Below are 17649 nucleotides of genomic sequence, written 5' to 3'. Positions count from 1 at the left end.
GCCAGCAAACCACCAGGAGCCAGGAGGAAGCAAGGAAAGATTTCCATATAGGTTTCAGAGAGAGCATGGCCCTACTGACACATTAATTTCAGACTTCCAGCTTCCAGAACTGTGAGACAATGAATATCTGTTGTTTTAATCCCAGTTTGTGGTACTTTGTTATGGCAGCCCTTGGTTACGAGTACACCTGGTTTCTTTGACTGTATGCTAATAGATTATGTGCTAGTGAAAAGTTATTTATATGAATAATTTTACATCTAGGATGAAGTTATCTTCTTCCAAAGATCATTTACTTCTACCAGAGAGGATTTGCTTTTGCCAGGTATCTAGTGGCATTCCCTGTCTAATACAACTTTAAACTGGTTCAAGGCTTAAAGATGTGACCACAAAGTTAATGAGCACCTAGGTTGAAAATCCATATAAAGGCTGGTATGCCTTGATCTCCCTGTTATTGCATTAGTCTAATACTGCAGTAGTTTTCCTCTTTTTCCTAAGAATTACTTAAGAAAGTATATTTAATTTCCCTGTGAATTGTACTGATATTTTAGTTTCTGCTATCATTTATAATTTTTTACTTATAGTACTTGAATAGTTTCATATTTAGAAAAATGTCACTAAACAATGAAAAGCCTCAACATTCATATATCACATCCTTAAGTGGGATCCCTGGAGCCAGCAGTGTGAGCCTAATAAGGGGGTGTTCAGCTCCCCACAGGGTCGGGGTTATAATTCTTTACAGTGAGAGTAAGTAGCAGATATAATGGGAGATCAGGAGAGTTGCACTGGAGGCAGCAGCTGGAAGTCCATTTTATCCCTATGGGCTGGACTATTAGGGAAAGAGCAGAGGTTGCTACTACTGAGATATGGATGTCCTAAGATCAATCCTAGGACATAGTCCATGTTATATTGGAAACAATAGTTATCACAAACATCAGAAGCTAAAAGTACATTGTTTGGGGAAAAGGGGCTAATTGGAAGAGAATGGGACAGTAAGTCACATAGCATAGTTAAGATTAGGTACCTTAGAATCAGACAAATGCAATTGTGAACCCTTACTCCTCAAATTTCTGTGTGGCTTTAGGCAAGTTACTGAATCACTCTGAACCTCAATTTATTTACCTATAAATTGGGAATAAGAAAAGTACCTGCCTCAGAGAATTGCTATAATTGTTGATTGGCATTTAATGTAGATAAAGCTCATGGTATAGTGTCGTGTACATATTAAACACATGATAAATGTTACCAGTTGATATTATGGTAATAACATCACTGGCAGTCCTCTGCTAGGAACTTTATGTGTGTTACTTTATTTAATTCTCCCAGCAAACCTAAGAGGGATATAACTCTCATTTCACAGATGTGGAAACTGAGGCCCAAAGGGGGTTAACAGTCGCTGATAAATGGAAGAGCAGTTCTCTCCATCTACAAAGGCTTCCTACAGGGCGTATGCTATCACATGGGGTTGGGTGAATAGCTAATTGTTTGAGGAGGGTGTCTGAAGGTTGCTCTACACAACCACTCCAATTTCCTCTTTCATCATCTCTATCAGTAGACCTCAGCTTCTAAGTGCCTGGCCTGGAAAATGATAGTGGGGGGCAACTTCCCAGCCCCCTGCCCCAGCTCCTCCTGGCACAGCACAGCACTTCTGCCACCTCTCCCCAGATCATTATGGGACGGACTCCCAGGACACAGTCCCTGCGGCCCTCACTAACAAGGTCCTGCGTGAGAATGTACTTTGTTCCGGAGGTCTCATTAGGAATTTGAAGTTTGAAAGGGCTTCACCAGTTTTTGCCTCCCTTCTTCGGTTTCCCCTCATCCTTGGATCTAAGGCAGTTTTCCTCCTCAACCTCAGGTTTAGGAGTCAGCCTATCTCTGCCCCCAGGTCTTGTTTGGAGTAGGCATCTGGGAGAGCAAATCCCTCAATTTGGGGACCCAGATTTGGTCCTGGATCCACCTCTGGTTCCCTGAGTGACTTTGGGAAGGCAGACAGTTCTCTGTGTCCTCGTATGTTACATGGAGTTGTTAGAATATCTCCCTGAACTATGCCCGCAGGTTAATGTAGGGGATGGAAATGAAGACCTTGGAGAAATTCTAAATCGCCACAGAGCTGAGGTCCTACTGCTTCACCACTGCAGTGTTTATTGGGGCTTGTATTATTCACCTGTCTTTGGCTCTCCCCACACCCTCCTCCACTTTCTTGGGACTACTTTTGAGGTCCCAAGAGGATAACACAGTGGTGGAAAAGCCCCATGACAGAAATGGTGTCAGCCTCTCTTTATCTCATTTCCATATAAATGGCCCCTTTGTTTGCTTTTGGAGTGGCTGATTGAGCCTGTGTGGCTTCTTACCTTCTTCATCCTTTCGCAGGAAACCCCACTGGCTTCTGTGTCCTAGCAAGGTGAGTTCTTTCATGGCCCTCCCTCTGCTCCTGTGTAACAGGAAGGGACTTTAGCTGCTGCTGAGTGAGGCAAACCTCCTGGATTTTTACTGCTGTGCAATCAAAGTCTCAAAAGCCAAAATAAAAAATTTGCTCAGGATGACATATCAAGTGAGCAGAAGAGCTGACACCATACCAGGGGTCGAGGCTCCTTTTCCAGGCACCTTTACAATCCCCTCTCTTTTAGGTGAAGTTTGTTTTCAGATTCTGTTAGGGGTGAGGGGAAGGAGACGTAGTGTTCAGCTTCCCTGCACAGAGCTCAATCCTTCCAGGACAGCTTGACCAGATCCCCAAGACCAGCCCTGATGCATAAAGGACCTGTGGGAGCTTCAGAGCAAGGAGTGGCCACAGCATCATGAGGGAAGCCTGGGGCTCATGTGGCCTCCCAAGAGTGGTAATCTAGAAGGGTCTCCTCATTAATGATCACTCATGTGATCTCATCAGCCACAGACATCCTGGATGGATAGTGCCATGGGCAATCCAACCTTGTGCAGATCTTACATAAGCTTTGTCTCCTGTTGATTGAGGGCCAGACAGCAGCTACTACGGGAGCATACCATTCTGGCATGGTTTGCTTGTTTTTAGAAAATATTTCTTCTGAGTGTAAAAAATATTTATGATGTTTATATAAAAAGCTGCATGTGAGTGGGTGGAATGCTACAATTGCATGCCCCGTCTAGACAAAGGGAGGAGTCATCACCATAGTAGAAAACTATACCTTTCACTAGGCCCTTTTCCTCCTCCAAATCATCATTCCTTCAAAGTCTAGCACAAATTCCAACTTGTTCAGAAACCCTTCCCTCATTTCTATTGGCCACAGTGATGTCCTGTTTGTCAGAAATCCTATTTGTCAACCACTGTAGTCATTCATTATTTATGGAATCGAGCATAAGTAAAATGGGTTTATGGATATTAGTTCCTAAAGATGAATCAGACATGCATCTTGTCCTTATATTGAACTAAAGGGATTAGGCTAAATAGCTAAATGATTGTGCTAGGAGGTACAGTGGTAAGGGCCACGTAGAATATAATGAAAGTGCATTGGAAATGTCGAAGACATAACTATCTCTTTAAAATAGGTATAGATCAGGGATATATTTCTGGAAGAAGTAGTATTTAAGTATTGAGTCTTGAAGACCTTGACCATGTGACATGGGAAGGACACTCTATATAGAGAAAATAGTATAATCAAAGATGGGGATATAGGAAATCACAGCATTTGCAACCTGATGACATGGGTTAAATTAAAGACGGAACTCAGGGGGCAGCTGCTGATGGCCATTGCCCACCCAAGGTGCTCCTTGAGCTACTGTAGCCTGCAAAGCAAGACTTTGGCACAGCCATAGAGACTGTGGGAGTGGTCTTTGAATAATAAGAGTGTGTCACAGATAGAATCAGAGAGTTGAAGGAGAAGGGTGTGGCTTTATGATCCTTCAGATGCCTTGGGTCACCTGAAGTGGTAGTATGTGTAGTGGTCCCAAGCAGGGCCCCTGCAGTCAGACCGCCTGAGCTGAAATCCTGCCTGTGCCACCTGCTGTATGTAACCTATGATCTTCTTTCTGTAAAATAGGGATTAAAAATGATATTCATCTCATGGGGACATTGGGAGGAATAAGTAAGCTAATACATGTAAAGCATTTAGAACAATGTGCATGGTCCCTAGCTCAGAGGAAATCTCCCAGTAACGGTTAGCTGTGAGTGTTATCAGGGAATTCCCTAAGGAAACTGCGTCAGTATCAAAGACATTGGGGCAGCCTAAATGGTGAATTTCGTAGGGAAAGGGATTTCTGGTTTCTCTTCTGTCCAGTTAGTTTATTGTGATGTATTTAGTAGGTGTGTCATGGTCAGCCCCCGGGAGGTGGTAATAAATATTATAAAAAATAATCAGCATTAATTGTATACAATTTGGAAAGAAGAGAAGCGTTGAAGGGAGACAATAATAACCACCTTTATTGCTACTAAAACTACTGATAAATTTTGGTGTTTCATTCTAGTATTATTTCTGTGTGTACGTGTGTTTGGTAATAAAAATCATGTTTTATAATTTTGCACCCTGCTTTAATCATGTAACATTATATCATAAGAATTTCACTTTTTAAAAAATGTATTTTTTTGATTGTATTTTTTATTATGTTTCCCATCAACATATACTGATGGTATATAAGGAGATTAGGAGTTTTGTATATGAGTATTTGCTTTTATCTTGCTTCTTTGGTTTTAATAGCTCTTTTCTTATAGACAATCCAGTAGCCCTTTTCTCTTCTTTCCAACATATAAGCTTTATTTTTATATTTTTGGCATTAATTTTGCTAATGACTCTAAAATAGCTATTTGTTTGTTTTTGTTTTTAATCAATCTATTTGCACTTGGCTGTCAAAACTCACAAAGGCACTTTGATTTCTTTTCATTATTTTCCAGAGAACCAAATGCAGATGAATAAAAGAGAGCATAAGAAGAAGGGCAAATTAAGGGTTAATACACCTTTCTAAATTCAGACAAATATATATATATATAAAGAGAGAACTGTGTTTTTATTTGTGCCCTGTAAAAAAATCTGTGCTATGCTTCCTTCTCATTGACAATTACCAGAATCATCAGGTATCAATTATAACTACAGGCTTTTGTCCTTTAACTATCAGATTGTTCTTTTATGGTTCTTTGTTCTGTTTCACAGCCCGCAGCTCTTGTCATCGGAGCAGTCCAATCTCTTGAATGAATTACGAGGTCTTATTGGCTGTGTAGGAACACTACTAAGGACTTCAGGGATGTTATCATTTTGGTATTGTTGGTCAAAGCTCTTCTACTGACAGTTCAGAGACCAAACACTCATCAAGGGACAAGACAGATTGAGTCAGATGACTCCTAGTGAATTTGGGGTACTGGGTGCAAAGGTCTCCACAGGGTAGCAGAGCCTCCATTGGTTACACAAACTGATCACTAGAACTTCCTGAATGTGGTTTCCAGATTTAGTGAATAAAAATACAGGATGCCCAGCTAAATTTGAATTTCAGATAAACAACAAATAATTTCTCAGTATAATAACCCTTTCCTGGGTGCACATCAAGAGGGCATATATCTCTTTGACTGGATCTATGGAATGTGAAAGGAGTAGGATGAGGAGGGATGCATGTATTTAATACATACGAAGAATATGTGATAAATTTGGAATTCCCTTTCATGTATTTATTCCTGGCATAGTATAAAATGTGTCTCTAAGACTATTTTTATCCAGGACTCTTTGAAAATGATGTGTTCTGGAGAGTAAAACAGCTACTTTTAAAAAATAAATATAGTTGAGGGTGTCCATCTGTGCCCCTGATTTTCATGGGATAATTTGCTCTTCTCTTTAGGAAGAATGCTGTAGTATCCTTCTATTCTTAGATAACAACTGTTTTTTTCTTCTGAATAAAGAATGGATCTTGAACTCTAAAAATATGTTTTAGGCAATTTATCTAAAGAATTATATAAATATGCTGACATATTAAATCATCCCCAATTTCTTATAAGAGCTGTAACTAAATAATGGTAAAAATATTCTGTTAAATATTCTGATTTTTAAATTTTCCTGTAGTTATACTTCATATTTTGTTTCTACAGTCATAACTAATGTTCTTCAGTGATATTTTTTCTACCTAAAATTTTTAGATTTTAGTGTCATATGTATGCTAACTTTATAAAAAGTATTGGGCTTCTTATATCTTTTCCTGTGCTACAGGACAGTTTATATAGCATGAGAATATTCTATTTGTTAAAGTTTAAACAAAACCTTTCTCAACAGCTTTATGAGCACAGAGATTGCTACTAGGATAATTACTTACTTATTTTATATTTAATCAACAAATAACAATTTTATGTATTTATGAGGTACAAGGTGATATTTTGATATAAATTTACATTGTGGAATGATTAAATCAAGTTTATCACCTCACATACTTATCATTTTTATAGTGAAAACATTTAAAATCTACTCTTTTAGCAATTTTGAAATATACAGAGCATTATTGTTTATTATTGTCACCATTCTGTGCCATAGATCACTAAAGCTTATTTCTCCAGTCTAGTTGAAATTTTGTACCTTTTGGTCAGCATCTACCCCCGCCCCCAGCCTCTGGTAACCACCAATCCACTCTCTACTTCTATGAGTGTGACTTTTTTAGATTCCACATGTAAGTGAGATCATACAGTATTTGTCTCTCTGTGCCTGGCTTATTTAACCTTGCATAATGTCCTCCAGGTTCGTCAATGTAGTCACAAATGACAAGGATTTCTTGCTTTATAAAGGCAGAATAGTATTCCATTTTATTTATATACCACATTTTTTTAATGTTTATTATAATTTTAGTTGTATTAGTTAAGATACTATCCATTTCAGTTGACAAGGTTATCTTTCTTTTTAAAAAATAATTATTAGCATATTCATTATTACAAATGATGATTTTTCTTTATGCCGTTTACCCAACCTGTCCCTCCCCAAATTCCCTCCCTCCCTCCTCCACATCGCTAGTAAATTTAGGTTTGTTCTCTCCTTCTGAAAGCTCAATGAATTGTTGTCTTTTCTTTCTTTCTTTCTCTCTCTCACTCTTTCTTTCCTTCTTTCTTAGCACCCAGTTATAAATGAGAACATGTGGTATTTCTCTTACTTAGTTTGACTTATTTCACTTAACATAATTTTCTCCAGACTCATCCATGTTGCTGCAAATGGCAGAATTTCATTCTTTTCTATGGCTCATACTCCATTGTGTATATATACCACATTTTCTTTATCCAGTTGTCCATCAGTGGACACTTAGGTTGGTTCCATATTTTGGCCATTGTAAATAGAGTTGCAATGAACACGAGAGTGCAGTTATGACTCTGACATGATGATTTCCATTCCTTTGGATATATACCCAGTAGTGGGATTGCTGGATCATATAGTAGTCCTATCTGTAGTTGTTCGAGAAACCTCCATACTGTTTTCCATAATGGCTGTGCTAATTTACAGTCCCACCAACAGTGTAGAAGAGTTCCCCTTTCCCCACATCCTTGCTAGTATTTGTTATTCTCGGTCTTTTTAATAACGGCTAGTCTAACTGGGGTGAGGTTATATCTCAATGTGGTTTTGATTTGCATTTCTCTGATGACTAGTGACGCTGAGCATTTTTCATGTACCTGTTGACCATTTGCATATCTTCCTTTGAAAAGTGTCGATTCATCTCCTTTGCCCATTTTTAAATTGGATTATTTGCTTTTTTACTGTATAGTTGTCTGAGTTCTTTGCATATTACGTATATTAATCCCTTGTCAGATGTATAGTTTGCAAGTATTTTCTCCCATTCTGTAGGTCATCTTTCCACTCTGTTGATTGTTTCCTCTGCTGTGCAGAAGCTTTTTAGTTTGATATAATCCCATTTATTTTCTTTTGTCACTTGTGCTTTCGGGGTCTTATTTGTAAAGCTTTGCCCAGTCCTATTACCTGTAGTGTTTCCCCCATACTTTCTTTTAGTAATTTTATCAGTTCATGTCTTATATTTAAGTCTTTAATCCATTTTGAGTTGATTTTGGTATATGGTGAGAGGTACAAGTCCAGTTTCATTTTTCTGCATATAGATGTCCAGTTTTCAGAGCACCATTTATTGAAGAGGCAGTCTTTTCTCCAATGTATGTTCTTGCTGCCTTTGTCAAAGATCAGTTGGCTGTATATATGTGGGTTGATTCCTCAGTTTTCTATTATGTTCCATTGATCTGAGTGTCTGTTACTATACCAGTACCACACTGTTTGGTTACAATAGCTTTGTAATATAATTTGAAGTCAGGTAGTGTTATGCCTCCAGCTTTATTTATTTATTTTTTTTGCTCAGGTTTGCTTTGGCTATTTGGGGTCTTTCATTGTTCCATATGAATGTTTGGATTGCTTTTTCTGTTTCTGTGAAGAATGTCACTGGTATTTTGAGGGGTATTGCATTGAATCTGTAGATTGCTTAGGGTAGAATTGACATTTTCACTATGTTAATTCCTCCCATCTGAGAGCATGCGTATGTCTTTCCACCTTTTTGTGTCCTCTTTAATTTCTTTCAGTAATGTTTTGTAGTTCTCACTGTAGAGACTTTCACCCCCTTGGTTAAATCGAAACCTAGGTGTTTTATTTTTTTGACAACTATTGTAAATGGGCTTGTTTTCTTGATTTCATTTTCTGCTAGTTTGTAATTGGAGCATAAAAACACTATTGATTTCGGGGTGTTAATTTTATATCCTGCAACCTTACTGCAATTGTTAATCAGCTGTAAGAGTTTTTTGGTAGAGTCTATAGGTTTTTCTACATATAAGATTATGTCATCAGCAAACACAGACAGTTTGACTTTGTCCTCTCTGATCTGGATGCCCTTTATTTCTTTCTCTTGCCTGATTGCTCTGGCTAGTACTTCCAATACTATGTTAAATAGGAGAGGTGAGAGTGAGCATTTGTAGTAGTCTTTTTTACCGATTCATCTGATGATGAACACCTAAGTTTCTAAGTTTCTTCCATATCTTAGCTATTGAGAATGATGCTGCAATGAATATGGGAGTGCAAATATCTCTTCAGCATAATGGTTTTAATTCCTTGGATATATACTCAGAAGTGGTATTGCTGGATCATATGGTAATTCTATTTTTAAATTTTTGAGACACCTCTGTATTGTTTTCCATAATAGCTGCATTAATTTACATTCCCACCAACAGCGCATGGGATTCTTTTTTCTCCACACTCTCATCAACATTTGTTATCTTCATCTTTTTGATAACAGCTATTCTAACAGGTGTGAGATGACATCTCATTGTGGTTCTAATGTGCATTTCCCTGGTGATGAGAATTTTTTTAGATGCCTATTAGCCATTTGTATGTCTTCTTTCAAGAAATGACCATATAGGTCTTTTGCCATTTTTTTAATTTTAAATTTTATTTCATTTTATCAATATACAATGTGGTTGATTATTGTGGCCCATTTTTTAAACTGGGTTATTTTGTTGCTGTTGAGTTGTTTGAGTTCCTTATGCATGGAAATATTAGCCCCTTATTAGATGTATGGCCTGCAGATATTTTCTACCTATCCATAGGTTGTCTCTTCACTCTATTAATTGCTTACTTTGCTGTGCAAAAGCTTTTTATTTTGATGCAATCCCATTTGTCTAATTTGGCTTTTATTGCCAGTGCTTTCGGGGTCATATCCAAGACTGTTCATATCCAGACCAATGTCATGGAGCTTTTCCCCTGTGTTTTCTTCTAGTGGTTTTACAGTTTCAGGTCTTACATTTAAGTCTTTTATCCATTTTTAGTTAATTATTGTATGTGATGAGAGATAAGGATCTAATGAAGATATCCACTTGTCCCAACACCTTTTATTGAGACTGTCCTTTCCCCATTGTGTGCTTTTTGGCAACTTTGTCTAAAATCAATTAGCCATAAATACATGGATTTATTTCTGGGCTCTCTCTTCTTTTCCATTGGTCTGTGTGCCTGTTTTTATTCCAGTACCATGTTGTTTTCATATAGTTTTGTCGTATAATTTGAAGTCAGGTAGTGTGATTACTCCAGCTTTGTTCTTTTTGCTCAAGTTTGCTTTATTGAATATTTGAGGTTTTTTTGTGGTTCCATATGAATTTTTAAATTGTTTTTTCTATTTTTGTGAAAAATGACATTGGAATTTTGATAAACATTGCATTGAATCTGCAGATTTATTGGTAGTGTAAACATTTTAACGATATTAACTCTTCCAATCCATAAACACAGAATATCTTTCCATTTCTTTGTGTCAATTTTTTCATCAAAGTTTTGTAGTTTTTAGTGTACAGATCTTTCACCCCCTTAGTTAAATTTATTTCTAAGTTGGGTTTTTTTCGTAGCTATTGAAAATGGGATTGTTTAGGATAATTATTTCTTTGACAACTTTTTTCCCCACTTTCTCCCCATTTCTGGATTATTTGTGTTTTTGTATTGTTCTTGAAATATTTTAATTTGTATTTTCCTATAATTGTACCTATTTTATTAAAAATTTCCATTTAAATAGTATACTGTTATAGGGAGTATTCTCTTAAAATTTAATTTTCTTCCTTTGCATCTTTGGCTCTCATTCCTCCTAATTCCTAATTGTTTGTATTCATGCATTTTCTTGTTTATATGTGTACTTGCCTAGGTTTCAGTCTATTTGCTCATTTAAATTAATTTATTTAATATTTCTTCCATTTTTCTGATTTATTATTTGTTCATTTATTCTATCACTCTGTTCCTCACCCATGCAATCTTTCCCAGAGGAAATGAATATTTCTAGTTTCTTGAGTGTCCTTCTGGATATATATTTACAGGCAAATAGATGTGTGTGTGTGTGTGTCTGTGTGTATATATGTCTATGTGTGCCTTTCCCTCCTTTTTAATGCAAACCAAAGCATACTATATTCATTATATAAGTTGTATCTTACATTTAATAATAAAGCTTTGAGATATTTTAAATTCATGTAGACAGAGCTGCCTTGTTTCTCCCCATTGCTGCATGGTATTTCTGTTTAAGAATATACCATGATTAATTTAACCAGCCCTCTAATGATGAATATTAGGTTATTTTAAATTATTAGTTATGACAGACCATGCTGCAACAAATAACCTCATAGTATGTCATTTCTTGTATGTAACCCTCTATCTATTGAATAAATCCCCAGAAGTAGAATTGCCAGGTAAAACGAGAAACACATCCATAATTTTAAAAGATATTGCCAAATTGCCCTTTTTCCTTTGAAGTTATATCAATGTGTATTCCACTGATGACCTCTGAGAGGGCCTGTTTACCCACATCCTGTCAAACAAATAAAGGAGAATGGCTCAATGGCATGTACACCAGACCTGCTAGAACAGCATTTATTGGGAGAAAACTCACAGAGAAAGGAGTGGTACCAAGAATGCAGGTCCCCCATGCCCATTACATTCTGGAACATCACCCCACTCTTCTTCGACTGCATGATTGGGAAAATACCAGCCTCTCCCTGGTGTAGTCAGAGGGCTTGGGTCCAAGCCTTGGAGCTGCAGCTCTGCAATATGGCAGAACCTATGACATAAACTCCACTTCAGCATGGAAACAGTATCATGGACCTCAAGACTCAGGTACAGGCAATTTCCATAGAACTTTGCAGAAGGCCAGTCTGCACGGCATCAGTCATGGACAAGTTAAACCTTACTTATCAGAGGGTTTTTGGTCTTTTCCAGTATGATAGGAGAAAAATGGTATTGTGTTGTAGTTTAATTTGCATTTCTCTAATTTAGAGCAAACATGATCATATTTTCTTGATTTAAAAGATATTTGAATATTGTATTAAATAGTCAAAATGTTGTTAATGTCATTTGCCCAGTTTTTTCTATTGAGTTGTCGGTCTATATACATGAGAGGTAGCTCTTTATTTATTAGAGAAATTGGCTCATTGTCTTTGGTATCAGTTGCAAATATTTTTTCCAAATTTGCTGTCTTTTGGTTATGCTTATATCAATTACGTACATTAATTAGAGTTCAATCGAGGAAGCAGAAACACTATGAGTATTTAGAACAATTTATTATAGGAATTCGACTTTAAACTACATTTGAAGCGAAAGGAGCTGGGGAAATAATCCGAAAAAGAGGAAAGAAGATCACTACCCAGCTCTGGTGTGGGTGCAGGAGTTGCAAGTTGCAGGAAAGTAGGCAAATCCGGCTGGTGGACTGGAACTGTGAAGGGGGCTGTGTGGAAATCTGGAGGGTATTGACTCTTCATGGCTACCACCTCTGAGAGTTTACAGCAAAGAAAAAAATCTGGCCACTCTTGATCAGCAGGGAGGCAGTTAGGAAGGGGAGCTCTAAACGGAGCAAGAAAAAATGAGAACAAACTGGACCTGCAACACTCCTGTGTCCTTGCTGTTCCTCTCCACCTCCAAACTTCAGGGCATAATGGCTGCTGCTTCACTTACTCCTGAAAACTATCATGCAAACTCCCTTTGCAGCCAACCCTAAATTGGAACATTACAGGGAATGAGATTTTGTTCTTCTGAACACTGATTTAATCCCTATGTTCTAATATGTGTTGATTTCACTATCTCCTTTTTCCTCTCCTCCAGATATTCTTTAGTTTTTTGTTTTCATTCTGTTTGGTCCAACTGTTTCTTAAGGGTTTTATTTTTTTTAATTTATTTTTAATTGGGTTGTGATCAGATATTGTCTATCTTATTTATCATTTTGAAAATTGCTGAATTTCTGGTTTTATATATTCTCTTTTTAAGGGATGAATGTTTTGTTGGCACTTGGGAAAGGTGTATATATCAATTAGTTTTACCTCTTGAATAATTATACTGAGGATTTTTTAATGGCCTTACTTTATTCTGTCAACTTAACTGTTTATGTACTGAAAGCCACTGTTATACTGTTTCTGGCTATTTCTCCTTGAACATCCTGTACTTTTTGCTTTATGTACCTATGCTATATATTTGGGGCATTCATTGTCATAACTATTGTATCTTCTTGCACCCTTTATGATTACAGAGTGCTCTTCTTTTTTTCTCATTTACTGACTTTTTTGAATTGAAATTGATCTTATATTAAGATCATGATCCCTGCTTTACTTTTGTTTACATTTGACTGATGTTCCATGACCTTTCAACCTTTCTAAATAATTTTGTTTTGGCATCAGCCTAGAGTTGGATTTTTTAGATTCAATCCGAAATTCTTTTATTTTATTAGATGAGTTTAAGCCATTCGACTTTATTGTTATACATATATTTGATGCTAATTTTACTGTATTATTTCATGTTACACTTTTTACTTTTATTATTTAAAAATTCTATTACTGTAAGTTCTGTTTCTTTTACATTGTTTTGCATGTGTGTTTCCTCTCATAATTTGGAAGATTTGTTCTAGGGATAACTTAACTACATAAATTGGAGTTCTAAAACTCTATGTTTGGGGACAATATCTACTAATTCCCTACTTTAATCAATGATGAAATTAGTATATTTTCTTTTCTTCCATCTTTTCCACTCTCTCCTATACCATGTGACTTATTGACTACATTATCTTAATCTTTTCCTTTATACTCATTATGTACTTACACCTCTATTACACAATTTATCAGATTTAAATGATATCCTTTAACACTCAGCTACAGAAGATGGGGAAATCAGCACATTTATACTTCCTTCAATGTCCTCTCTTCCTTTCTGTTAATTATAACCATTTAACCTTTTCAGATTTTGTAAACATTTATGCTTTATTTTATACCTATAATTTCTCTAAATGTTTTAGTTTTAGCTCTATGGTAAAATAAATTTAAAACTAATCATCAGCTCATATACTGTATATTTTCCATTTTTGTCTCTGTTGACTGAAGTCTGTTTTGTTTTTTTTTTAAAGCCTCTGTTTTTACCAATGGCTGATGTTAAAAATATTTCTTGAATTTTTGCATTGCCAAGTTAACTTTATACTTGAACAATAGTCTGGATAGTTATAATATTTTTGGGTCTCATTTTCTTTCTTTTGAGGCATTGTAGGCATTTTTCCATTATATTTCAGCTTTGAATACTACTTTGGAGAAATGACAGGCTATTTTTTCACTGACATCCAATAACATGACATTGATATATAATAGTGATGAAACTCTGTACAAATTTTTCCTGGGACAAGGTACACCCTTTCAATTTGTAGATTCAAATACTCTCTTGTTTCTGGAAATTTTTTATTAACATTTACCTTTAAATAATTGTTCTTTCCCATTATTTTTATATCCTTCTTTGGTGACTCCAATTGTACGTATGTTATATCTTCTTTGTCCCATATCTATTATTTTTCCTCTTTTTCCATTTCATTTTCTATCCTTTTTCAAATACTGTGTCTGTATCTGTCTGAGTTTTTCCCATCGTGCCATCTTTTCTTTCTGTAGTAACTTTGGATTTCTTTAACATTTTTTCCTGTCATCTTCCAGCTCATATTTCATGTTCTTCTTGCTGTCTTTTTCCTTACCTCTTATATTTTTACTCTTACTTCCTATTTTGTAGAGAGAAATGTTTTCTTATTTTTTTTTTTAGATTGGTTGTAATCCTTGCCACAATTTTTATCTGTTCCATGGCAGTCTTCCCCTTTGCAGTGAATTTTATCTTCCATCTGTTTTTCTTGTTTCTTTCCTTCCTTTTTCTTATGCAATCTTTGTATAGATTCTGTGTTTGTTTGTTCATGAATCCTTGAATAAAGCAAATGTTTGCTGAACAAGACATTTGCAAGATACTTGTATCAAAAGAGACTGAGATTATGTTTCAGGCTAGCAGGAACTTATCTTGTGATTCAAAATTGCTGGAAAATTATTTTACCCTTTACTTGTCTGTAGTCAATGTCGATAGGTAACTGTAGAGCTGCTGTGGTGTCTTTTCCTTATCTCTCATCCCTAATCTCATGCCTTATCTATAGCCTGCAAATACAACTTGCCAGTGTATTTGATTCCTCTTTTAGCCCTTCCTCTACTTCTTGAATCCAACTCTGGATCACAGAAGATCGTGGTGCCATACTTTGCATCCTACTCCCTTTATTGGAAGCAAGTGCTCTTGGTTTTGTTCCTTACAGCTGCCCTTTTTTGTTAGAGAATTGTACTTGTCTAGCTCCTCTATAGCCATGGATTTTTTTCTCTTTGCTTCTTGCCACTCTCCTATTTTATCTCCACTGTCCAATCTAGTTTATAAATTGGGATTTTAGACATTTACTAGTTTTCTTAAATATAGAATCCATATGTTTATTATTTTGCTTGTTTTGGGAGGGAATGAGTTCTGAGAAGAGAAAGTTCCAGATTTACTTTGCTGGGTTCAAGCCAGAAGTACACTTCTTGCTTATTTTCCCCAAGGGTGCTGTCCTCCATAATCTTTACAAATAGGTTCTTTCATCTAGGGGAGGAAGGGAGGTCCAGAATGGTAATGTCACCTGTCCTTGTACCTAAGAGTAAAGTAAAGGTACTGAGGTAAATGTAGTGAGAGAGTTAACAAGTGCTGTGTGGCCTAGGGAATGGAAAAATTCTTGGAGAAAGAGAACTTAGCAGAAGGCTGGGCATGTAAAAGGAGGTCTATTTCTTTTCTTTTTTCTTTTTGAATAAATAAATGCATTGAAAGAACTGATTCTTTTCCTCCCTGGATGTTACCTTGCAGGAACTCATGAAGCCAAAATCTAGAGCCAATGGAACAGCCATTACTGAGTTCATCCTGCTGGGCTTGGTGGAGTCACCAGAGCTATGGCCAGTTGCCTTTGTGCTCTTCCTCTTAGCCTACCTGGTCACAGTAGGGGGCAACCTCAGCATCCTGGCAGCCATCAGGGTAGAGCCCAAACTCCACACCCCCATGTACTTCTTCCTGGGGAACCTATCAGTGCTGGATGTTGGGTGCATCAGTGTCACTGTTCCCTCCATTTTGGGTCGTCTCTTATCCCACAAGTGTACGGTTCCCTATGAAGCCTGCCTCTCCCAGCTCTTCTTCTTCCATCTGCTGGTTGGGGTGGACTGCTTCCTGTTGACAGCCATGGCCTATGACCGATTCCTGGCCATCTGCCGGCCCCTCACCTACAGCATTCGCATGAGCCAGACAGTCCAGAGGATATTGGTGGCTGTGTCTTGGGCTTGTGCCTTCACTAATGCACTCACCCACACTGTGGGCATATCCACACTCCATTTTTGTGGTCCCAATGTGATCAACCACTTCTACTGTGACCTGCCACAGCTCTTCCAGCTCTCCTGCTCCAGCACCCAAATCAATGAGCTGCTGCTCTTTGCTGTGGGTTTCATCATGGCAGGTACCCCTATGGCTCTTGTTGTCATCTCTTATGCCCACGTGGCAGCTGCAGTTGTACGAATCCACTCTGTGGAGGGAAGGAAGAAAGCCTTCTCCACTTGTGGCTCCCACCTCACTGTGGTCACCATATTCTATGGTTCAGGTATCTTTAACTACATGCGACTAGGTTCAGTGAAGCTTTCAGAAAAGGACAAAGCTGTTGGAATTTTTAACACTGTCATCAACCCCATGCTGAATCCTATCATCTACAGCCTCAGGAACCCTGATGTGCAGGGTGCCCTCTGGAGATTACTCACAGGGAGGCGGTCAGTGTCTTGAGTTCTTAAGTGTCCCTTCCTCTCTGTGTCTTTTTGGACTAAAGAAAAAAATCCTCTAAAGTTAGGGACTAGGACAAATGGTTCAGAACTGCTCTCTATCTCTCTCCCTGAGCATAAGGACTTTCTGTGGGGGAGAAGAGTTATTGTTTCCCAAAGAAGCTCTCCCTATGTATGCAATGGGTATGTAGATTCAGCTCGGACAGCCCCTTTGACAAATTACAACTTTAGTCACTGTGTCCTCCCTTTTCTGGGTAGAGGTGAAATCTAGGAAGCTGTGAATGCTTACAGGTTCATGTCCCAGAGGGAATGACTCTTTAGTTGCATGTAGCCTGCTGTATTAACCCATTTCTGATGCTTATAACAGAATGTCTGAAACTTGGTAATTTATAAAATAATAGAATTTATTTCTTACAGTTTTAGCGGCTGAGAAGTCCAAAGTCCAGGGAACACATCTGGTAAGGGCCTTGTTCTTGGTGGTGGCTCTACAGCGATGCAGGTGTCACATGGCAAAAATGGCTGAGCAAGAGATAGCTAACCTGGTCACTCACTCTCTGTATCAGAGCCATGACTATAACCATCCATTAAACCATCAACTTATTACTCCATGAATGGATCAATCCATTCACTAGGGCATGGTCCTCACAATCTAATTACCTTTTAACAGTCTTACCTTTCAATTACCATAATAAGATTCCCCATCCTCTTTACACTGTCACAGTGGGGATTAAGTTTCTAATACATGAATTTTGGTGGACACACTTAATCCATATCATCTGGGTTCCTAGAAGTACCCCCAAACTCACCCCACCCAGGCTCATATTTTTTCCTCAAGTTTAGGTATGATTAATTTCTTTATAAAACATAGGCGTACAGAGCAGAATTATTTTATTTTTCCCATGATGCCTGTTGATGTAGTCTAGATATGTTGTCCCCTCTTCAAAGCCCATGTTGAACTCTTATCCCCTATGTGGCAGTGTTGGGAGGTGTTGGGGTCATGGGCATGAACCCTTCATGCATAGATTAATGCTCTTTCTGGGGTGGGGGGAGGTAGTGAGTTCTCACACTGTTAGTTCCCATGAGTGTTTAAAGGACCCTGCCACCGCCCTTCC

At 37.5% G+C, this 17649-nt stretch overlaps 1 protein-coding gene across 1 annotated transcript; it reads left to right on the top strand.

The window, feature by feature from the left end:
- The first annotated feature begins 15581 nt into the window (after positions 1-15581).
- Positions 15582-16541, top strand: LOC134388844 (olfactory receptor 3A1). Its single transcript, XM_063112166.1, has one exon. The coding sequence runs from the start codon at positions 15594-15596 to the stop codon at positions 16539-16541; it is 948 nt and encodes a 315-aa protein (XP_062968236.1). The 5' UTR covers positions 15582-15593.
- The last annotated feature ends 1108 nt before the right edge of the window (positions 16542-17649 follow it).

Source organism: Cynocephalus volans, chromosome 10 (assembly GCF_027409185.1).
Source record: "Cynocephalus volans isolate mCynVol1 chromosome 10, mCynVol1.pri, whole genome shotgun sequence".
In the NCBI taxonomy this organism is placed as follows: domain Eukaryota; kingdom Metazoa; phylum Chordata; class Mammalia; order Dermoptera; family Cynocephalidae; genus Cynocephalus; species Cynocephalus volans.
The sequence above is the reverse complement of the archived record's forward strand: the minus strand, read 5'-3'. Positions and strand labels throughout refer to the sequence as shown.